The sequence below is a fragment of the Hipposideros armiger genome, unplaced genomic scaffold, assembly GCF_001890085.2.
Source record: "Hipposideros armiger isolate ML-2016 unplaced genomic scaffold, ASM189008v1 scaffold_316, whole genome shotgun sequence".
Taxonomy (NCBI): domain Eukaryota; kingdom Metazoa; phylum Chordata; class Mammalia; order Chiroptera; family Hipposideridae; genus Hipposideros; species Hipposideros armiger.
In genome coordinates, this window is record NW_017731666.1 from 174754 (window position 1) to 198791 (window position 24038).

The 24038-nt window shown below is 58.8% G+C and overlaps 1 protein-coding gene across 11 annotated transcripts in view; it reads right to left on the minus strand.

Moving 5' to 3' along the window:
- The window catches only part of CAMTA1 (calmodulin binding transcription activator 1), an 833165-nt gene that overhangs the window by 81456 nt on the left and 727671 nt on the right, over positions 1-24038 (minus strand). For all 11 annotated transcript variants that reach the window (XM_019660379.1, XM_019660385.1, XM_019660381.1 and 8 more), the window contains exons 8-9: positions 7685-7825; positions 4311-6154 (exon numbers count right to left, since the gene is read on the minus strand). In XM_019660379.1, the coding sequence (XP_019515924.1) occupies positions 4311-6154; positions 7685-7825 (1985 nt within the window). The remainder of the gene's footprint in view (positions 1-4310; positions 6155-7684; positions 7826-24038) is intronic.

A 24038-nucleotide genomic window follows, 5' to 3' on the forward strand; every position in this document is an offset into this window, starting at 1 on the left:
GAGTGCAGGGGGAGAGAGGGGAAGGCCTTCTTTCCCCCACCTCTTCAGGCCACTGGAGGCCAGACCCCAGCTCTCTCGCTGCTGCCCCATGCCAGCGAGATGCTTTCTTCTGCTCAGTTGCCCATTCGTGGGTGACCTCTCCTTGGCACTGGGCCATCCCTGCCCTGGAGGGACCCCCTAACCTCAACACCGGTTTGCTCCTGAGGCTCCAAGATGTTCCTGGAACCCAGACCTGGCTCAGGGGTGTTTTGAGGGTTGAGGTGGCTCCCCATAGCCCAGCCCAAGAGAGAGGGTCCCACTACGGACGGGGCTCTCCCGGCTGGAAGGCATCCCACCCACGTTCTCGGGTGGGCCTTCTTCCTCTGGGCTGGGCTGGCTTTGGAGAAGTCATTTCACAGCTGGCAACCAAAAGTTGTTGGGCAGTGGAGTGAGCATAGGACCAGGAGCCAAAAGCAGGAGGCCTGGCCCTGCCCCTCAGTAGCCTTGTGTCCTCAGGCAAGTGGCCCGGCCTCTTTGGGTGGCATTTGATCTCTAGGGGGCCTCTGGCCTTAGCATTCCTTGCTTCTGATATAGGCTCCATAGGGAGATCCGTCGCTCTGTCTGAGTGGCCCACAGGGCAGGGGTGGGTGCCTGGCTGGGAAGCGTGCCCCAGGGCCCAGGCAGAACCTGACTCTGGAGTGCCTGGGAGTACCAGGGGCCAGCTCAGGGCACGATCTTCCCTGGATCCTGGGAAGTGGAAGAGCGGTGACTTCAAAAGGCCACAGACAGTTATCATGTGACAAAAGAGGGAAGACACAGCCATAGTCAACAGCTGCTAGCACAAAGCCAGGGCTGCTGTGAGGAACAAAGGGCTCTGAAATTACTGGAGAACAGCAGGGCCTTCTCCATGGAAACCTCCACAGTATGGGCTGGGCATCCATCAGTTCAGGGGACGGTTTCCATGGCAACGTCCGCCTTGCAGTGCTGAACTGTTGTGACGCGGGCACCTGAGGGCTCTAATTGCAGCCTCCTCTGCCTGGTGCAGCTGGAGTGTCTGTCAGAGGAGGGAGATGACGCACACGGGTTTGGGGGAGGCGACAAGTGCCATCTGAGGTCTCTGTGCTCTGGGAGCCCTGAGATAAAGGGCCCAGATTTCCCATATGCACCTGGGGCAGGTCCTGGGGCCCAGGGGCATCTCTGGGGGGCGCGTGTGTGTGTGTGTGTGTGTGTGTGCGTGTGCGTGTGTGTGTTGGTGACCAACTGCAGCTGGAAGTGAAGAGGTGAACAGAGCACAGGAGAAGTGGGAGCAGCCTGTGTGTGGGGGGCCCAGTCTTAGCATCCCTGCAAAGTGGGTGCCAGGGCACTACTGAATTTTAGAGCTGGGTGAGGGCGCTGAGCGACTGTTGAGCTGACCCCATATTTACAGACTAGTAAGTGTCTCCGGGGCTGTGTCTCACAGCAGAGCCCTCCATGAGTTTGGCAGAACGTGGCGAGAACCGGGCTCCTGACACCGCCAGCAAGCAGGCCTCCTGTCCGTGGAGAAGGGGAGGGGGCAAGCGTGCCAGCCTGGGGGCTGTGCGGGGAGGGAAGGGTCAGGACAGGAGGTGCTGTCTCCTGCAAGACAGCCCAGGAGGGGGTGGCCCTGCTGCGGGTCTGGGGACAGTGGCTGGGGTGGGACAGGATGGTACAGTAGAAATGGTTGGCAGCGCCCCTGGGGCCTCTGCAGAAGTCTCATCAGGTGGCCACACTGGCCCCAAAGGGCCCAGCTGGGTGGCGTCTGTGCATTTTCCAAATCAAATTAAATTTGCGCTGCTTTTGTTTCCTGGCAGCAGGCATCACGGAGGGCTTCTGGAAAACCAGGGCTGGACGCTCCCTCAGCCAGGCGCCCTGACCGTCATCCCTTTCCCGTTCCCCTGCCGCCCTCGCGTGGTGAGCTGGTGAACTGACTTTCTCAGAGATACAGCTTAGGGATCTGCAGGCTGGTACTCAGGGCAGAACAGGGGGGGCCAGGCCTGCTGAGGGCCCATCGCCACTGCCTGCATGCCCGAGGAGGCCAGAGTGCGGGTCTGGACCGCCGCAGAGCCCTGCACACCCGCCCTCCAGCTGCCCAAGGACTCAGGCTCCAGGGAGTCTCAAAGTGTCTGAGGACCAAATCTCCCGAGTCCTGGGACTTGGAGGGCCTCAAGGCTGCTCCTCTCAGCCATTCACAGATAAGGAAACTGAGGCTCAGAGAGCCAGGTCTCTGGATCTACACACAGTGCTCTGGCTCCCAGCAGTGAACTTCTCACTGCACCCCAGTCCCAGGCCACCCACAACCCCTGAATTGCTTCCTTAAACCCCACGGGGGTGGGGGGTGGGGAGGGGCAAGTTGCTGGACTGAGCTGACCTTTCACCCTAGGGAAACACGGGGAGCCCGAGGAGGATGCCACTGAGCTTGGGGTTGCTGATGGGGTCACACCAACCACGCCAAGAGGAAACTGGTCAGAATGTTCTGGAATGCTGCTGGAGCACTTGACTCAGTCCTCACACAACCCAGTGAGGGAGACACAGGAAAGCAGATCCCCGCCCAAGGTCACGGGCTGGTAAGTGTGGGACCAGGACCTGAAACCAGACTGTCTGGCCCTGGCCCTGTACTCCTCACCACACAGAGGAGCCACCTCTGGACTCCCGAGGGCTTGTGCAAACACACTGTGCCCAAGGCATATAGGCACAGACACCTGTCTAGACACCTGCCGTGTTCCCAGGATGCTCCTCTCTGAAGGCTGGGCCAGTGGCTGGGCTGATATGGCATCTGAGAGTTGGGGACACTTGCACACAGTTTTTATTATCTTAGCTCGGCCATAAAGGAAGGAGGCAGGGAAGGGGTGAGCCCCCTGGTCAAGACTATGACACTGAGGCCCACAGTCTAGGGGACTCCTCCAAAGCTGTACGTGGTCGACCAGTGAGGGGCCTCTTTCCACGGCCACGGCAGGAGGACGTGAAAAGGAGCACAGTGGGCCAAGAGCTACGCAGGCCAAGGAATAACGGCCAGTATTCAGACTACATACCATGGGCCAAAGACTTTCTAAGCACTCTGGGAACCACACCTGAGGCAGGTACTGTTACCACCCCATCTTCTAGATGGGGAAACTGAGTCACAGAGAGGTGACGTCACGGCAGAGCCAGGATCCACACCTAGGAGTGCCCCCTGAGACGCGCCCTCCACCACTGGGCCTCATGGTCCCCTTCTCCAGGGCCCAGGGGAGGCTTCGAAGCAGAAGCTGTTTCTGAAAGACACTATACCCTTCAAGCGCCCTGTCAGCACCCAGGGCTGACTTGGGCACTGTCCTGGGAGCTGCTGCCAGTGCGTCCGTCTGGAAGGCACAAAGGCTTTGGCCCACCTGCCTGCACTGCCCACACCTGACCTTTGGCGGGGTCTGTGTCACTGCCTTAAGGTAGCCCACGACATTCAGGGTCTCTCAGGAGCGCCCTTCGCTCGTTGTCCTGGGCAGCAACCCGTCGTGGCATCTAGGGAACGTGGCAGTGGCACCAAGGGAACTGGGGACAGCCACCAACTGGGAAGAGAGGACTGATCTGGGTCCCGAGCACCTGGCAGGCGGGCTGTGACCCTGTGTGCAACAGGAAAAGCTCAGGCCTGTCGGTCCCTGTCCTATGCCACAGTACGTCAGAGAAAAAGCAGAGGCTCCTTCCTTAAACACTTGTGCCACCATGGCAGGCCTGGGTTTTCCCGCAGTCCTGGGCTCTGGAGCAATGGTTCTCAAGGTCAGATCTCAGCCCTCTGAGGGGCACAGATGGGGGGAGGTCCTGGGTCACATGACGTGACTGATTTCGTAGGGGCCGGATTTACCAAGGAAATCTCACGATGACTACTCAGAAGCTGTACCCGCCTCGATTTGATGGGAATTTGTTTTGTTTAGTGACGCAAATCAAGAGTGATGGTTATGAATGATCTATGGTGGAGATTTTCAAATGTTCTTTCTTTCAGCAGCCCTAGGACCCTTCCTCCACTCCGTCCCTCCCAAAACCAAAGCAAAACAGAGGCGGAATCTTAACACGTAAGCCAGGTGACAGCAGACAGCTCTGGCCAGAGCTTGCAGGGCCACCTGGCCTCCAAGAAGACCCCTGACTTTAAAGCTACTTGCTCGGGGAAGGCTGAGAACCACTGCTCAGAGAGGTGGAGGTCTTTCAGGGGCCCTGGGGACAGAGGGAGAGGGCAACTTGGTCAGTATGGTCCAGAAAGCACATACAAATGAACTCCCCTTAGCTGGGCAGGGCATATGGGCAGGTGAGCAGGTGTGGCAGGTGGGGAGGCGATGGCAGCAGCCGCTTACCTCCGGGTAGGACCACTCCGGGGAGTAGTCGGTCACCATGAACACCCGTCCGCTCTGCTGCAGCACGCCCAGGGCGCCCTGGGCCGAGGCGGACACCACCTCAGCGACGTGCATGTAGGCCATGGTGCTGGCCCCGCCCTCCGCACCGCTCAGCTGCAGGGCCCCCTGCTGGGGGCTGCAACAGGGGATGCACATCTCCGCCTGGGCGAACGGGGCGCGAGCCCCGTCTTCCGACTGCGAGAGCGCCGCGCTGTCCCCGGACACCAGCTGGTGGCCGTAGATGGTGCCGCTGCCCCCTTCCACGGAGATGAAGTCGTTGATCAGGTCCGAGAACTGGTTGCTGAAGGAGATGTCAAAGTGGTCCAGGCTGAGCTCCATGTTGGAGGTGTTGCCCAGGCCGGGCTGGGCCACGGGGTACAGTCCCTGCACCACGTTGCCAGGGAGGATGGGGACGCCGCCGGCGCTGCGGATCACCCCGGGGGTCTCAGGCTGCAGGTAGTGCTCCGAGCTACAGGCCTGCAGCTCCCCAGACTTGATTAGGCCCTCGCCCCCTTCGGCCACCTGCGAGGTCTCCATGGTGACCTCCCCTTCCGCCGCCATGGCCTGGAAATTGGCCTGGAACTGCATGAGGTGGAGGGAGGACGTGGACTCGATCCGCGTCTCCACGTGGCCGCTGCAGGAGCTGGTTTGCGAAGAGGCCTCCGTTTTTACCGTGGGCATCACGAAGGCTCCCCCAGAGTCACTCAGGCTGCTATGAGCGTTCTGCTCGATGGGGAGGGGCTTGCTGGCGTCCTGCAGGAAGAAGCTTGGGGAAGGGGTCTGGTGGACGTGGGGGCTGTGGCCCGTCTGGCTGAAGCTGGACGTGTAGTCCTTGTTGGAGTCGATCGCACTGAAGTCCATCTGCTCCAGGGTGGTGCTGGGGCTCAGGCCACCGCCGGAAGGCAGGAGGCCGGAGCCGGTGGTCAGGGTGAGGGAGCTGGAGGCCGCGGCCGCCGCGGAGGAGGAGTACGCTTCTTTGGCCATCTGCTGCTCGAAGGAGGTGTCCTCGGTCTTAATCTCCTTGGCGAGGACGGTGGTGAAGCTGAAGCCTCTCTCCACTGGCGGCGAGTGCCGGACGTTGGTGCTGACCATCTCAGCTTTCAGGCCTCCACCCCCGTAAGTCTGGCCCTGCTTTGGGTTATTGAGGAAACAGTCGGGGTCAAAGTTCATGGTGGTTTCTGGAATCTTCCGGCCACCGTCGAGGGTGGTGGAGAGGACCAGCTCTTCGGACACATTGGTAGGCAGCATCGACAGGCTGTCTGAGCTGCCTGTGGTGGGGAAGGCGAACTTGTGGCCATCGGAGCTCACGGCCAGGACGAGGCCCTGAGAGGCGTCGGGCGAGAGGAGGTGGTGGTTGGGACCGGCGGTGGGGGACATGGTGTACACGGCCTCGTTGGTGACCTCAGACATGAAGACTGTGGCGCTCTGGGACAGGCTCCCCATCACGGAGGCCACCGCCATGCTGGACACACCTGTGACCACAGGGCTGTCCACCATGTCCGGGTCGCTGTTGAGCCCGCTGCTGATGGACACGGGGGAGCTCTGGGTGGTGTCGGGGACCTCCACCTGGTTGGTGGAGGACACCTCGGTGCTGTTCTGGTGCAGCAGCACGGGCTTGGCCACCTTGCCGTTCCTCTTCTCGCGGCTCGAGCCCTTGCCGTGGCTGTGCTCGTGTTTGCCCTCGGACACGTCGTTGTGCTGCACCTCCGAGTGGCCTCCATAGCCCCCCGACCGCGGCTCCACCTTCGGCGAGATGATACGATGTTTGGCACTGTTACACTTGTGGTGCACGCTGCTGCCTGCTCCTGCGGAGATCAGAACACACGCACACATGCACGCATACGCACACACGCACACATGCAAACACGCACACACACACGCACACACAGAAAGAGTCAGAACTGGGCTGCATGGACCCTGTCTCTAAGCAGCTGCGGCCTGGTGAGCCCTGCCCGGGAGCCTCGGCAGAACGCTGACCCTGGGGCTGGTGTGTGACAGACACTCAGGGTCTGGGGCCCACTGACCCCCAGGCCCGGGGCCCTGTGTCACCACCCTCCAGGCCAGTTTTCTTCCCTTGACTTGCTTTTCACACAGTAATACCGGACACTGGAGGTTGGGAAGGAGAAAGAAGTGGGAGAGACTGTTGTCCTCCTGGAAAGCCCTTTCTGCCTTCAGAGGCAGACACCATCCACTGGACAGGCTCTAGCTGGCCAGAACAGCTCAGCCCGGGAAGGTGGCCAGGTCTGTCGCCCCTCCCCTGAAACTTTCCAGGCCTGTTCAGGCCATGCAGAATTTCAGGGAGCCCCTGTCTTCCAGGGAGTTGGGTAGGGAGCCACCTCTGGGACAGGGCGCTGGGGAGTGGGGGATGGGGGCGGGTGGAGAGCAAGGCACTCTCTCTGGATTAGCTCAGGCCCCAGGACCAAAGAGAGTTCTAGACTTTGCTCCAGGAGCAGGGAGGTATTTGGGGCCACCATCCTCTGTTTAGTTAGCTGGACCTGTCCTAAGCTCTTTGCGGGACAAAATCCTTGTAAAGCCCCCAGTTCAGTGTCAGAGAAGAAAAAAGCCTCAAGCGAGCCGCGATTCTGAGCTTTGGCAAGTCTCACTCAGGGCTCGTCCCCCAAGGCCTCCCACCCGCGGCCAGTGGCTTTTCTCGCCCTTTCCACTCCCAGTCAGTCATTATGTTCATTCCATCTGATAAGGGTCACTCTGTTTTGATAAATGGGTGAATCTTCTCATGAACCTGTTACAGTCTCACCACCAAGATTCCTAAATGCACGAAGACAAGACAGAGAAGTGACGTGACCCGATAATGGACATGTCTCATTAATGCAGTGAAGGGAGCAAAGAAAGCACATTTCAGAGAGCAAATACCATTATCAGAAACACAGACACATTAGGATGGAGAGGGCGGGATACTTTATGTTCTTGGAGGAGATGGACGTTAAAGCAAGAGGTTTAGCTTGGGTGGGTCCCATTGACGCAGGACTGAGCTTGAAAAACACGCATCGGCCCAGTGCCTGGGGACCGGGGCCTCCTGCTGGTGCTCCCCAAGATGGTGGGGCTGGAGATTGTTGCGGAGCCCCGACCCCATACACTCTGCAACTTTGCAGCCTCCATTCCTAGACGGAGCTGCCTCCCTGGAAACCGCTCTTTCCTGCCTGACGTGGGCTGTCCTGCCTGCAGGGTGGGGCAGGACCAGGGTGAGTCTGCCTTGGCTGGCCCCTTCCCCTCATCGGACATCACGGTGACCCCTGAGGAGGAGAGCCTTGTCTTCTGCCTGGCAGAGCCCCCTCGGCCCCGTGGCTCCTGCCCGCCCACCCGGGGCCCCCGCTCACCCAAGCTGCCGGTGCAGAGGCAGTTGTGGGTCCGTGGCTGTGGCTTGGTCTGGTGGCTGTCCAGGATCTGCTGTACTAGCTGCTCCACGGAGAAGCCTGAACTGCTGTTCCCGTTGCTGCAGGTCCACTTGATGCCATGGACTAGGGGGAGAGGCAGGGCGGTCAGAGGCTGTGCGGTACAGGGGGAGGGCCGGGCGGGGCAGGGCCTAGGCCCATCCAGAGCAAAGCCCCTCTCTGCTGGGAGGCTGGCTCTAGGGACAAATTGATGTGCACGAGGGAGAAGGGGGGCCGGGCTGCCCCGCCAGACCCTGGGGAGCCCTGTGCTCTTCCTCTGCCTCCCCTCCTCCCTTCCCTGGGGTGCAGTGTGGGTAGTGGACCGCCTAGAGACTTGCTTTTGTTTCCCAAAGTCCAGGTGCACCTGAGTGGCTCTTCAAGGGCCCCTGGAGTGGAGGAGAAAGGGAGCGAGGACTGGGAAGGACAGGTGAGGCTGAGGGAACCACCCGGGACCGCTGGTCGTGGAGATGAAAGAGATGAAGGTGGGGGGGGCGGGTCCCAGTGTGCAGGGGACGGTGCCCAGCCCCAGAGAGGAGCTCTTCGACTTCCTGCCCCCATCAGATTTCTTGGCCTCCAGAGTTGCAGGCTAGGCACGGGGAGAAGGGGATGGGACTAAAGGGCCCACGTGGCAGGGGGAGAGGGTGCCTGCTGATGACCGGCCTCCTGGATGGCCGTCCTGGGGTTTTGGCTCAACCCCCCTCGACCCCTGGACCTCTGCTGTCCCTGGTGTTGGGGTGGGGAGCCCTGAATGGCCGAAGGTGGGCTTTCCATCTGCTTGGCAGGATGGGGGCTGGAAGTCTAAAATACACTGCCTTGCCCTGCTGACTGTGTGACTGAGCTGGATGCCTGCTCTCTCCACTCAGCGGGAGCAGACCAAGCGGTGGCTGAGCGCTGGGCTGGCACATCGGCACGTGGCACAGCCTCGCGCTCTCTGGTGGCTCTGGTGAGACCGGTGTCCAGAGGCAGTGAATCCGCAGCTCTGGTGGGTGGAGCTGGTACCTGGAGCTCCAGCAGGGACCCAGGCTGCTGAGAAGTGGGGGACAGTGGGAGCAGCTGGTCGGGGAAGAGGAGCCAAGTACAGGCTCACGCGAGGGAGAACAGTTCCTTTTTCCTTTGGCTGAGCTTCTCTCGCCTGGACCCCAGGTCACAACCCGCATCCCTTGCCCATGTCTGTGAGGCCTGCGAGGACTCGGTCTACACAGCAGATCAGAGCCAGGTCAGATTCAGACCTGGGCTTGAGTCCGGGTTTCGATCTTTACTTGCTGTGTGAGTTTGGGCAGGTCACTAAGCCTTCCTGAGCCCATTTCCTCATCCAGAAACTGGGTAACACGGGAATATAACAGGATCTTCCACACAGGGCGGCCAGGAGGAAATGCGGTCTACCTCTCTGACACTTCCTGTGTACCCAACGAGTCGCCGTTGTCACATCCATTCATGGTGCTGGTGCCCACAATGGGGACGCACAGTCCACAGCGCTGGCCTTGCCCTGTGGCTTGGCTGGTGCTGTGGGAACGGGGGTCCTTGCTGTGAAACCCACAGATGGCTCAGCCCTGGAACACGTGGCGGGTGGGGGAGAGCTCCGTGGGGTCCACCTCCTGCCTCTGATGCTCGTCAGCACCTTCATGTAGCACTTCAGTGGTTCTTCAAAGAAAAGCCCACGCGTGAGGGTTGTGGTCACTGGGAGTCCCTCGGGGCACTGCTTTCCTTCTCTGTGCACCTGCCCCAGTGTTTGCTCACGGTCCTCATCCCCGTCTCCACGCTGACGAGGCTCCTCCAGAGGTCCTCGGGGCTCTGCCTCCAGCACCAGGGCCCACGGTCCTGGTCCCACTGGGTCTTAGACTCCGACGGGTCATCGAGGGGGTGGGGCAGTGCTGATGGCTTCTGTCCCAGAACTAGCTGAGCTGTCTGCATTCTGGATTTGAGGTCGTGTGTGTGTGTTCAGAGCCCTGTGGATGGGCACGTGCATGGGGTGGTGGTGGGTTTACGGCCCAGCTTTCCCCAGGTGGGCAGCTTCCACCGTGGGGCCGCTCGGGGAATTCTCTGGCAGCCCCAGAAGGCCTGCGCTCCTGCTGCTGATTCAGGCCCACCTTGTCCCCGACAGCTGAAAGAGAAGGCCCAGGCTACGCGTTTGCAAACCTCCTCACAGCTATGGAGCCCTTTTCTCAAATAAATGTTTATCTGGAAATGCAATACGGAACGGCAGGAGGGGCCTGGCCGAGGCAGGAGTGAGGGCCAGGGTCCTCTGGCCTGTCCCCAGGCCTGGGCCCTCCTGGCTGAGGACCTTTCCAGCCTTCTCATTGTATACATGAGAAAACAGAGGCTGGGGGCGGGCAGAGCGCAGGACTCAGGACCCCGCCTCTTGCCCTGCTGCGCCCGCAGACGGCCCCAGCCCCAGCCCCAGCCCCAGCCCCAGCCCCAGCCCCAGTCCCAGCCTGGAGGTTCTGATGGGCTTGGTCTGGGTGGGTGCCAGGCATTTTTTTTTTTACAGCTCCCCAGGAGTTCCTCACACGCAGTCAGGATGGTGACGACAGCTCTGCCCTGAGCCTAAACTCTGCAGGTGCTGCAAAGCTGGGAGCAGTTCACTCCCCTGAGCTCATCACCGGGGTGTCTCCCCCTGGGGAACTTTGAGCAGACATGCTCATCGCAAAACCAGACCAGGTGTTCTCAGGAAAATCCCCACCGAGTCTGAACTTGGCTGTCTGGTTTCTGGCTGCAGGCCACACCCCACGCAAAGGTCCTGGGTCTTGGGGTGGGTGGGCTCGCTAATCCCTGAGTGGCGGCTGCCTCTGCTGGAGTGTCTTGGCGCTTGTGAGCAGGCCGCTCTCTGCGCTGCCCACGCCGCTCAGACCAGGCTTCTCCTCCAGCCCCCATGGGAGTGCGGCCAGGGCATTCTCTCTGCTCCCCTTTCCTCCTTCTGTTGTGAAGGTTATAAAATGAAAACCCAGTGAAGGGTGACAGATTGCAAGCAGAGAATTTCTGGATGCTTAATGCAAATTACCTACTGTCTTGGCACATCCAATATGCAGATTGCCTCCCTCCCCCTCTGGCGGGGGGCAGAGAAACCCCCTCCTCAGAGGTGGCGAGTTGTTAGTACTGAATATCAAATACTATCAAGACGGCTTTTAACATGTCACGCTCTGCTTCCCGCCACGTAATGAATCAGCGGGAAAGGAGATTTCTATAGGGAAAAGAGCGCTTTGTGAGAGGAAGGGAATAAACACACACAGGCTGCACCTTGGCCTGCTCCTCGCCTTCCTAAAAGCAGCGAAAGGGAAGCGGCACTAAGAGTACACAAGCGTAAACGTAAGGTCATGGCCTGGGGTGGGGGTGCAGCGGGAGAAAAGGGAATTCCCAGAGAAAGAATCTCGTGGTGGCTCTGGGTCACAGTGGTCCCCTCTGCTCACTGAATCTTGGTGGACGGCACCAGACTCCTCGTTCCCAGGCCACAGTCGGCTCCCTCGCCTGGAGGACATCTCGAGTGCTCCTGCCCAGCTCTGCCAAACCCCAGGTAGAGGGGCCTCTCTTTAGCGTCCCCATGCATGAGCCGGCGGTGGTCCCTGGGCTGCTCGGGTGTTGAAGGGAGACCCCATTTCCAGGAAGTCTGGGGCAAAGGAAGGTACCAGAAAGGGAGGAGGTGGGTGTGCATGGGCCAAGCCCACTCTCCCCTGGGCCTGCACAGGACAGGAGTGGCCAGGAGAGGAAGCGGGGTGCTGTGGGGAGCCCTCTGTCTTCCCCAGCAGTCCCCCTGCCGCCCTGGCTCTGGCTGGGCTGCCTGCAGCAGCCCTGTGTGTGGGCTAAGGCCGGGGCAGCTGTCACAGACCCCACTGGCCCACGCCAATGCTGACTTGGCCCGGACCCAACGCTTACCCTAATTACCACCCATGGCTAGCCAGCAGCATTTCCACTAATATGAATAATCAAAATGAAATCAATGACAACAGCATGTGGCCATGCTTTGGAGAGCATCTTCTGATGAACAATTTACCCAAGAGGCAGCCAACTGCAGGGAGAGAGTAATTGAGAGCTGGAGGCGAGGGCCGGGGGAAGGTGTGGGGTGACCCCCACCTGGAGCTGGCTGCTCCGTCCCAGCCTTGGGGGAGGTGGGGCGCTTCAGCGAGGCAGGCGAGGCCTGAGCCCAGGTCAAGCTTCCCCGTCACCCCAGCAAGGACAGAATTGTGCCCCTGCCAACACTGTTAGGTTGCAGCTCTAACCCCAGTGTGACCATATGTAGAGAAGGTTAAGGTTAAACGAGGTCACAAGGGTGGGTCCTAATTCAACAGGACTCATGTCCTTGTGAGAAGAGGAAGAGCCACCAGGAATGTGCCCACACAGGACAGAGGCCACGGGAGGGTCCAGCCAGAAGGCGGCCGCCCGCAAGCCAGGGAGAGAGGCCTCACCAGAACCCGACCCGGCCGACACTTTGCTCTCGGGCTTCCAGCCTCCAGAACCATGAGGAAATTAATTTCTATAAGGAAATTAATTAATATAAGCCTCCCAGCCTGTGGCGTTCCTCTCCAGGCTCCCCGCTGGAGTCCCACAGACCCCTGGGAGAGACCCACCTTGCCCTACGCACCGCACACTTGGGGTGCTGATGTGTGCACATTCAAGGGGCCCTGAGCTCAGGGACGTCCCCGAAGGCCCCCCTCCTCTGCCACTTTAAACCACACCCTTCCAGGACAGCCCAGCTCAAGCTCCACTCCTCACCCCCTACGCCCCCGCCCCCCGAAACCTTCCTGGCTACTCTAGCTCTCGTCCCCACTGGAGCCAGTCTGAACCCCGAGGGGCTGTTCATCGCCCTCCCCTCGTGCTTAGAGCTCTGCCTAGCGGGTAAATGAACGGAGTTCCTCAGTCCATCACACCCTCGCTAGCTGTTGCCTTTTGTTTCGTCAGTGCACTGCAAGCAGAGCTCACATCTCAATAATAACAACAACAATAATAATAATAATAGAAAAACAATATTCATCGAACTTACACTATGTGCCAGGAACTGTGCTAGGTTCTTTAGATGTTGACTCCATTACAAAAAGAAATAAATAGCACGATTATCTGCCCCCGAGCGAGCCTTTACTGTGGGCAGGGCACTGGGCAGTGGCTCTGATGTGTGGTCCCAGCAGCAGGACAATCACCTGGGATGGTGTTAGAAATGCACATTCTCGGGCCCCACCGAGACCAGCTGAAGCAGAAACTCTAGGGATGGAGCTCAGCCCTGTGTCCTAACAGACCCCCCCGGGGGCTTCGATCCCAGCTCCCGTTTGAGACCCCCGGTATAGCAATTGCTTCTCTAATCTCTCAACAATTCTTTGAGGAAGAATTATTGCCCCATGTACAAATACAAGAACAAAAACTCAGAAAGTTGTGTAAATTGCCTAAGGTCACACAGCAGAGAAGTGGGAGCCGGGAGGGGTTGCAGAGTTAGCCTATTTCCACTGAGTGGCCCGCCTCTGAGGGTCCCCGAGCCGGCATCCCCCAGGGACCCAGGAATGGCTGGGTGGTTAATGAGTGGGTGGGGGAGGGACAGCTGCCCTGTCAGGAGGCTGAGATCCCTCCCACTGCAGTGTAGACTCACTTCACTTCCTAGAAAGAGGGAGTCCGGTTTCCAGGGGGGCTGGTGACTGTGCAGGAAACAGAAACCTGGGCTGGGCCGGGTGCTGTGCCCCCAGCCCACCACCCACCCTGCTGGCTCCTGCTCCTGTCACAGAGGGCGCTGCTGTCTCAGAAAGGCCAGCTGGGCTGGGGCTGGGCGGGCGGAGAGGGCGGCAAAGCTCTAAAGCCCCCAGCTCCTCCCATGGTCTTCCTCACTAAGGAACAGAGTACACGGCCACTGAGCTGGCAGGGTCACCCTGACCGGGGCAGAGGAAGCTGGCAGGGCCTTCCAGGGTGCAGGGCAGGAAGTGAGAGGCGAAACCTGCATGGTCCTGTCCCTGGAAGACGTGGAACCAGCAAGAGAGGGAGGGACGCCTGTGCCAGGAGAAAGTCTCAGCGCTGAGCCTGGGCTGCGGGGGTTCGCGGAGGCCTGGCCACGCCACGCTCATCGCGGAGACTGGGTGCATTTAGGGGACATTTCTATAAAAGACAGGGGATCCAAAGAAAGACTCCCAGAGAAGCTGGGATTTGTGGGAACAGCATTTGGCTGAGACGGAGGCTCCCTGTCAGGATTTCCAGTCTCTGGGGGTGCGGTTGGGCTGGGGAGGGGACCCACTGAGTTATAAATGGGAGGCCCGGGGCAGCCCCCTCTTGGTTGTTGGTGGAAGCCACAAGTGTGCATTCCCAATGTGGCTACCCTAATCAGTTGGGGATCTTTACTGAAGGCAGGGCGAACCCCTGAGCTCAGTGCCTGAGCTAGCTGTGAGGGAACAAGGGGCTGGAACCCAGAAACGCCAAGACCCTGTGTCTGACAGGCTGGCCGGACCATGCTGGCCTCACATGCGCGTGATCTTGGCAAGATCTTTTGAGTCTTCCTAGCCTGTTTCCTCATCTGTAAAACAGGTGCCTCTCTCTGGTTCATCTGACTACATGTCACTATTCCCCAAAGGGCTTTAAAGACACACAGATAAGTGGGCCCCATAGGCAGGATTCTGACTCTGTGGTGTGCATAGGAAATCTCAGGCAGACCAGGGTCCAGGGCCCTGAGGGAGAGGACGCTTTCTGCTCTGAAACATCAAGGCTGGGACACTTTAAAAAGAAACTGGACCAGGAGCCAGAAAGAACTCTGGAAGGCGGCCCCAGGGACCGGTGAGAGCCAGCTGCTTGCCCCGCTTTGCTCTGTGTGGCAGTAACTTCTAGAAGGATGACAGGGCGCGCAGCTGGGGTTTGGGTCACTACAGTAACAGCACAGGCCGGCTCTGCCGAAATCGACATCTGGCCTTCTCTGCATGGGGAGAGATTTCTTGGAGCTGTGGTGAGCAGGTGACAAGAGGCATGTTGGTGACAAAGATAATCCCCCGCCACCAGAGGCCTGTGGGGGACCCCTTCCTCCTTGTTCCCATCAGCCTGGGCTCATCCAGTTCTCCTGCCACGTACTCAACACTCAGTGAAGACCCATAAAAAGACGACCATTTAACTTGCGGTTGGGGGGTGCTGTGATCTTTGGACGGGCAATGGTATAAAATGGGACATGCCCAGGCAACCCTGGACGTGTGGGCACCCTATTTAGGAACCACGGGACGGAGGCTGGCGGGAGTGGGGTAGGGCCACGTGCCTCTCAATGAGTGAAGGAGCCCAGCTGGATTTCTCCGAGTTGTTGACACTAGAGGGCTGTCTCCATGGCAACAAGGTCAGTGGGCAATGGCAGCCGAGTTGGTTTAATTTTCACTGTATTCTTGTTGACAGGAATAAAGGCCCTGCTTCTGATTTCTTGGTTCAACTGGATAACATTTTCATTAGATTTAACTTCTCATATCCAGACACCCACATACTATTCAATTTCCCCATCTCACCCTCAACTCTCATTCTCCTACTGGTCCTGAGGACAACATTTCCAGAAATCTCATTTCGAGGAGTTCAGAGGCTGATTGGGGACAGGATGGCGTGTGCGTGCGGGGACACATGTGGCATGTCCCGAATGAGCTTGCAATTCCTGGCTCTGCATGTTTGGGGATGTGGGGCCTCAGGGTCCCCCCTTTCCATCTTCTACCAGGAGACACAGGCTTGTTCCAAGGGTAAGTGTGCTGCAGAGGTCAAAGGCCTGAGAGCATATAACACGGCCGTCTTCCTCCAGGTGGGATGGACCTGGGACCTCCAGGGAGAGGGGCGGGGAGAGGCACGTCCCAGTCCGGAGCCATGACAGCTCTGACGGCAGGAGATTCAGGCCACATGGGGATGACGCGCCCTGAGCCGCCACACTTGGTGTCACAGGCACTCTCCTAGGGGCTCCGTGACAAAAATTGGCCTTGGCTGAGTGTTTCCGAGCCAGCCCCACTAACAGGGCCAGGGAGGTGGCGCTGCTGAGCCATTCCGAGGCTCTCAGAATCTGCTCTGGACTTGCTAAGTGGCATTAGCACTGAGGCCGGGAATTTCTCACATTGCGGTACAAGCGTGAACGAGCCGGAAGTTCTCTGATTGTCTAGTGATGTCGAGGCGCAATTTGGCCGGGAGAGAAGAGGCTTCAGTAGCTATCCCACATGCAGGAGCCATGTGGGCTCTTCTGTTTGGGGTCTAACTGCAGCCCATCCTCCCAGGCCTGGCTCGGGGGCAGAGACGGTGGGAGTGGCCACCAGCCTGAGCGACCCCTCCAGGCCACTGGCAATGGGGACAGGGAACCAAGTGGGATTCCAGAGTTTCCATCTTGCTTCCTGCGAGACCCTGGGCTCAGATGCCTCCTCCACGTGCCTGGTGGTGGCACCACAAGGGAGGCAGGTGCCATTGAAAGGGGTAGCTGCCTCTCAGCGCCTTACAACGTGGCCCCCAGAACTTTCGATTTTCAAAGAGAAGCTGCAAATCTGGAGATTTCAACGTTGGCAATGAATTCTAAGTTTAACAAAACAATCCCCCAGTGTGAGCAGGGATGTGTCAGCTGGGGCGGGCAGTCAGCCTGGGACTACGGTAGGGCTGCGGAGTGCCCAGCTCCAGCAGAGGCGCACCCCATCACAGCTCAGTGCATGAGTGGATGGTTAAGCTGGAGCTGGGGATTTATAAAGGCACTGGGGTGCATGGCACCCAAGCTGCCCTAAGTGGCAAGTAGCCAGGGAGAGACAGGAAATCAAAAGGAGTGTTGCTCTTTTAGCTCTCCTACTTGGGGGGCAATTTAGCTAAATACCATCTAGCCAGAGGGAGAAAGGCTCATTTGCAAAACAAGCCTGGGTCCCCCCAGCACAGCAGGAAGAAGCAGCAAGCCCCACTCTCCAATCGGCCTTGCCTCTGATGCCCAGTGCCTGCTGCCGGCCAGGCTGGGAGGTGCCCAGAGGGCCTTCTGGCAGGAGTGAGGGACTTATGGGGACCCACCCTGCTTACTCCCTGTGCCAGCAACCCCGAACTAAAGGGACAAGCAAAATGGGCAGGGAAGTCCTCTTTGCTTCCCTGCCTTTGCTTACCCAGTGACTCCAAAGCCTGCAGCCTCAGGCGGGGAGCAGAACCTTCCAGGCCTCACAGGTTCCATCCACTGATGACAGTCTCAGCTCCTAGGGACAGAGCTGCTGTCCTGGGCCCTGGGCCCGCCATGGGGACGCAGATTTCTCGTAAGTTCAAGTCCATAAGTATCTGGCAAGACCCCACTGTGTGCCTGGCACTAACCTCTAACTTTCAACCCAAGGAAACTTCTAGGGTAGCGTCTATGGAAGACCCCACAGGGTTCTGGAACTCCTGATTCTTTGTGCGTGTTCAAGGTCAGCATTGCCTCCAGCGTCTGCCTCCCTCCCAGCCGGGTTTGGAACTAGCTCATGCTCAGAGGGCTGTGGCCGGATGTCCACGACAGGGCTCCTTGATCGGCCTTTTACTGGAGTCTGCTCTAGGCTGGACTCTCTCAAAAAGCATGAAAATTTGCTTAAAAATACAGGTTCATAGGGCCCACTCAGACCTGTGGAACCAGAGTGTCCTGGGAAGTGGCGGGGTTTGGGGTGAGGGTGGGGGGCAGGAACCTGCCTTTAACCAACCCACCCAGGTGTCTCTGACGCCCCGCTACTTCCGGCTCTGAGCCAACGTCTCTGCCCAGGTTGTGTGGACCTGGGAGGACTGGGGTGAAAACCACAGCTGCCCTGGCTGCACCGAGTCCCAGTGGTGGGCAGCCAGGCACGTGCACACTCACTCCTGACTGTCCCTCAGTCCTCTCCGGAGAATCTCACTTCAGAGGCAGGGACATTGGAAAATGCTTCCAAACGAACATTTCTGGTCAGAAAGAGACCTTCCAACCCTTTCTAACAGCAGCCTCCCCTTCCCCAGGCTGGTCTCCCCTCCCCCGCCACTGTCGCCTACCATCCCTGGTGCCCCTGCCGGCAGCTCCTTGAGGCCAGCGCCTCTGCCATGTGGCTTGCTGACTGCCCCTCCATTGCCCACAGACTCTGGCTGAGACTTGGGAGCGCGCCCTCCTCTTCGGGGGCGGAGCTGCCAGCCTCCCTGCCTTGTGCCAGCCAGGTGACATCTCGAGCCAGGGAGGGAAAGATGGTGTCCCCGCCTCCCCAGGGCCCCCTTCTGCTTGTCCCAAGCCCAGCCCAGAATCACAAAGCAGACCCCGGACAGCCTCCCACTACATCTCAGACGCCAGGTCCCCAGGCAGGGACGGTGCCCCACGCCTGCAGGCTCGCACCCAGGCTGGGTAGTCTGTCTCCTCCAGAGGGTTCGCACCTCGGAGCTGCTCTACTGCTACAGGCCACCAGGTGGCGCTAATCGACCAGGAACCGGGTTTGGCGCAGGGTCGGGAAAGGAAAGCCTTTGTTGATTTTACTTCTTGATATTTCTATAATCACCAGGATTACAATCTAAGCAAAAAAGCAAAACAAATAAACACTGCCCCTCTTGCTGGATCTTTGGTCTTTGTCTGGAAAATTATGAGAAAACAACAGCTGCATTGACTATACAACCCAAGGCTTGGGTGTTGCAACAGCGAGGGCCTCGCTGACAGGTGGGGGAGGGCGTGCGGGCACTGGAGACTGAGGGTCCTGTTGACTTACTTAACATGCGGGGTGAGGAGCTCCTGGGAGAGGCAGGTGCCTGCTAATCAGCTTCCTTCCTTCCAGTCTGTCTGCCACATCAGCCACTTCTCGGCAATAAGGGGTTCCCTGCCTTTGCTGGGTCCCTGGTGGCTTGTTGCACTGGCCTTAACGGTTGCACAGAGGCTAGGAGTGTGCCCTTCTGGAGCACATGGTGAGGGGCTGAGACCCAGGCTGCTGAAAACACCAACAGGCTGCAGGTGCCCAAGGACCAAAGTGACTGGGGTAAATGAGGGTTGCTGGGAGCCAGGAGAGCACACTCAAACCCCACATTCAACATGGGCTCCACCCCACCAGCAGCATAGTCACCATCACCCTATACTCTACAGGGGCTCCACCCCCTTCAATTCGACCTCTACCCACCCACACTCAACATGGCTCCATCCCCACACCGAACGTGACCTCCAATCCTACTACCAACATGGCCTTTATCACTTCACAGTTAGCATAGCTTCCTCCCTCACCGTCAACACGGCCTCTACCACCTCGCACTCTGCATGGCTCCAGCCTCTCACGCTCAACAAGACTTCCACCTCCGCATATTCAGCCTGCCTTTGAGGCCTCAGACGTGAACGGCTCCAACGCCTCAGTGCCACACCATGTGTGGGCTTTTGCCTCCGTTTCCTTCTTCGTGCTGTTCCACACAAAGCGGCCTGAGATGCCTCTGCCTCCCATCTCTGAGTCCCAGGCTTTCATCAAGGCCTGGGGACAGTGGTCCTTCCAGGAGCCTTGCTGACTAGCCCTGCTCTCGATTTTCTAGGCACTGGAAGGCAGAGCCATCTACCTGCCCTCCATGCCATCAGCTGGTGCAGTCTGGTTGGTTTGTCTTCCTGAGGGCAAGGCCTGGGTTTTCTCCCTCCTGCAGACGCCCCAAGGCCAGCACAGGACTGAGCACAGGGCAGGCGCTCTGAAAGCTCCTTCCGGTCCTGTGTTGGTGGGTGCAGAGGTCCCAGAAGGACTGTCCAGCTGGCCTTTGGGTGCCCACCCTTAGCATAGAGCTTGGCATGGGCTACGTGCTCAAACTCAAGAAAGAGGGCCGGCGTCCTGCGTTGGCATGTTTCCTAACAGCAGGCCGCTGGGTGGCTGCAGCCCCCATACCTCTGTACTTCATGTCCATGTCATTTGACAGTCACGAGGTCACAGGGTAGGGACCACTGTGCTCCTGCCCAGAAGAAGGATGGTGACGCTCGGAGAGGTCAGGTGACTTGGGTAGGACCACCCCACTGCACTTACATTCCCAGCAGCCATCGGCTCCTGAAAGTCCTTCTGTACCTCTTCCCCTCGCCCTCACTGCCCACTCACACATTTTCCAGGAGGGACTGTCAGGCGCATGCTCTGGTCCAGACAGCACCTGCCTCCCCACCTGAGCCCCACCGGTCTTTGCTCCCAGGCACTGAGGCGAGGCGTAAGTGTGGATGTGGGTGATGAGGGAAGCCGTGTCGTGCATGTGTGAGCACATGTAGAAGCACTCAGGTGTGCACGAGCATCCATGTGGAAACGTGTGCGGGTGCCGGCCCTGGGGCCCTGCAGGCTCCCCGGCCAGCCCTCTGCTTGGCCCACCCAGGGCTGCTGGGGGCACCACCGCAGAGGTCTTGGGACCCCGGAGAAACATCAGCGGGGCTCTGGGGAAGGTTGTGGGAGGAGAGCCTAGCCCAGAGGTGGGGCCGCCCGATAATCTCTGGGGTCACAGAAGCAGTGGGAAGGGCCAGGCCTTGCTCAGCAACACAGGACCATCTGTCCACCCAGGGCGCTCCAAGAGAAGGCCCTGGACGGGAACAGCTGTGACAAGATCACCTCTCAGGGAAGGGCTGTGAACACAGCTTAAAACGCAAGCCTTCATCCCTTCCGCTGGATGGCACAGGCTCACTGACTGCTAGCTGGGAAGTGGCTGGCATGCCTGCCCCCTCCCCGGCTGCCAGGGAACGGGGTAGGGCAGGAAGCCACGGGCGCTCAGAGGAGCAGATCCGCTGCAAGGGAGCTGGTTCCACTTGGCTCCCTGCGGGCTCCAACAGACCTGAGCGGGGAAGGTCTGGGGCACAGCGGCTCAGAACGACTGTGGTTCTGGGCAGCCAAAGGTCACTGAGCGAGTTTCCCAGCAGGCTGGCAGGACTGAGGCACAGAGATTGGCTGGCATTCTTCCCCACTCAAAGTGACCTGGGAGGAGAGGACCCCTCCTGCCCAGCCCCTTGCTCACACAGTGGCAATTTGCTGGGTCTGAAGCTGGTGTTCTCTCAGACCAGCTGCATTGGAACAGGCCCCAGAATTTCCAGGAGGAGACACATTGAGCTTTAGATCATTTTCACTTGAATTCTATAAACTCCAGCCCTCAGATGGGAACTGAGTCAGGCCTTGAGCTGAGATGAGCAATTCTCAGCTGAGGCCCTACAGGGACACCCAGCTTGAGCTCAGCTCCACTCAGTCCTGAATGACTCACATGCAGCACCCTGTTCCCCAAAGTATGTTAGGACAGTAGCGCCTAGCAAAAGCCTACACTCCCCAGACTCCCTTTTACTTAGGGGTGACCCTATGACCAAATTCTGGCCAATGACATAGGTGTGAAAGTGTTGTGTGCAACTTCTGGGCCCTGTCCTTACAGGGAAGAAGCTTGCCCTTCACTTTCTCTTCTCTGCTTCCCACTGGTTGGGATGCAGTTGTGATGGCAGGAGCTGGAGTAGCCATCTTGGGCTATTTAAGAGAGGGCAACACCCTAGGAATGGTAGAGCAGCCAACCGGAAGGAGCCCAGATGGCTGATCTCTGACACTGGGGCTGTCATATCAACCTCCAACTGCTATGTGAAAGAGAAATAACCTCCTATTTCACTTTAGTGCTTTTGATCTTTTTGTCACAGCAGCATGACCCATGTGCTAACTACCACAGAAGGGACTGCAAAAGACAGGGAGTATTTTGGAAATACATTGGGAATTCCCATCAGGTATCATAACTTTCCCCCGTCATTGTTGTTTTATCTGGAGAAGGCATCCCTAGGTTGCAGGTTGAAGGGAAGCCCCCATGAGCACAGTTGTAAGAATCAAGGTGGGTTCTCAGGCTCGGTCTGCTTTCAAGCCTGCATTTGTGAGACCCCCCAAGGCTCAGGAACAATGAGCCCCATCTTGCAGCAGGTGAGGCAAAGTGCAGGCCCGAGCTTCCTTTCCCCGCCAATGAGCACAACGTTTTGATTAAACCACTGACAACTCTGCTGTAGGGCAGAGAAATTTGGAAGCATCGGGAAATCAAACTGTGAAGTCTTTGAAGGAATGTGATTTATGTGGAAATGTGATGAAGCCAATGCGTTTGGCTCCAGCGTTGGGTGGCATGCCTGATCCTGATACCAGCACCTCTTGGCTCCCAGCACCTCGACTTTCCCTGAACACAGTTAGCTGTGCCCTCTGTGTGCTCCAAGCCTGATGAGCATCGAAAGCTTTTATTGGAGCCGTATTTCCCGGGCCGCGTTTCCAGGCTCAGCATCTGTAACCACAGCTGCGTGCTTACACACACACACACACACACACACACACACACACACACACACACACACTCTGAGCGACTGTCCACACCTCGGCTCCCACCCCAGACATCAGAGAGCCCAGTGTTATTAGATTTATGGGGAGTTGATTGGAGTTTGACATGATTTTTCTTGACGCTGCAGACTTTTGGACCGGCATTCGGTTCCCTACAGGGAAGCATCAGAGGTCCGGTTTCCATCCCCTGGAGTTTGCAGAATTTAATCCCTGTGCCCACAGGGAGGTGGCCTTCCTGTCTGAGGCCAGCAGCCTCCTGCAGGGGCGGGGTGCCGGGGAGTGTCCCTGGGCCTGGCCCCATTCGTGGCTGGAGGTTGTTGTGAGGAGGTAGAGGCGATGAGGAGAAAAGGAAGCAGGTAAAATAGAAGAATGGGAACGGAACCGGGGGAAACGATGATGGGGTGGCTCGCAGGAAAAGCGCTGACTGTGTGTTGAGAGGTGTTTGGGAGGACCAGGCCAGAGGCACCTGACTGTGGTGGCCACCCTGAAAGGGTCCACCCTCCTTGGCTAACTTCTGGCTAAGGTGGTCTCCGGAACCTCCCAGGAAATGGGATGACATCGTGGCCTCAGCCCTTTGGACCTGGGTCTGCACAGGCCCAGGAGCCGAGCTTGGCCCAGATGAGCTGGCTGCATGCGGGGGGTCTTGGTGCAGACACAGCTGCGTTCTTACTCTCATTTTACAAAAGGGGAACTGGGGTGCAGAGAGGGTGGGTGACTGGCCAGAGGTCACACCGTGAAATGGTCACAGAACCAGGATGTGTGTCCCCTTCTGGTTTCCCAGCTCTGACTCTACTGCCCTGTCCTAGCCTTGGAGGGGTGCCACCGAGCAGCCCAGCTCCCAGGGCTTGGATACTGGGGGCCTTTGCCTGTTGCTCAGGCCCCTGTGGGGAGTGGACCAAAGCCACTGCCCACTTAGCCATCCCACAAATATCTACAGACGGCCTCTCATGTGCCCAGCACTGTGCGGGCCCCAAGGAGCGGCAGAGACAGGGAAGGCTCATGGGCATCCGTTGCGTTGCCTCCCACGTTTCTGGGTGCTCTGCAGAGGTTGGAGGAGGCTCGCGTAGCCCTTCTGGTTAAGCGTGGGAGGCTGACTTCAGTCTGACATCTCCCCGGGGTATCGAGGAGCCCTCGGGGCTGGGGGGGTCAGACAGGGCCTATGGAAGATTCAAGACTTAGTCTGAGGACGCGGTGGGGTGAGCAGATGAAGATGGGGGGAGTGCCCTATCCTGGGGGTGCCGGGCGGTTTAACAAGGAGGGATGTGTCAGAGCCACAGTTAAGGAGGTTCCACTGGACACACCTGAGCCCAGGAGGCCCCTGGGCTTCCTGGTTCCAGGTTCCTGGTGGCAGCAGTGCTAAGCCGGCCAGAGCCTCCCTGTGGGCACTTGGCTCGGGAGGACGGCACAGGGGTGAGCTCTGTCCTGGGTCCGTCCCTGGGCTGGCTGGACCGGCTGGGCCGTCAGCCTCCTGAGGGCCTCTGTTCCCACACAGACTCCTCTGTCTCTCCTGGACCCCATTCCAAACCTGAGGCTGGGGGATCCCCCGATCTGAGCACTGAGGAGCTCTCAGGATTAGCTGGCCACTGCAGGTGACACTTGGCTGCAGCTTGGATACGTCCAGTGACGGGACACCCAGAAAGGACATTTCAGTCGCTCCCTGTATATGGTGCCCAACGGCTTCTTCCGTGCAGCCCAGCTTCCAAGGGTGGCACGGTTCTAAGGGACCCGCGGACCCACTCTCCGAGGTCCTATGTGATGAGCCTGAGATCAAGGTTCCAGAGCCCCCAGGCCCCGAGGCCAGCACTGGACGGCCCCCATCCTCTTCCTGGGTCTGGCAGACTCACATCTGCTCTTCCTGAGCCCAGCTGTGCAGGTGGCAGGAGAGGCCACCGAGAGCCCCCAGAGGCTGCTGGGAGCCACGGCCCATGGAAACGAGGCCGGCTTTCTGGACGCATTCAGTGTTTTGCATTCAGTGATTTGCACCTGACAGAAGCTCCAGGAAGCATCTCTTTGCTGACAAAATGAAATCCAGCTCAATTACCATCATCTGAGTGCCACCCAGTCTGGGAGCCGAGGCAGGCCCCACGTCCAGGAGCAGCTGTGCCGCGGGCAGGAGGCCGGCCAGCCCACAGGCCTCTCCC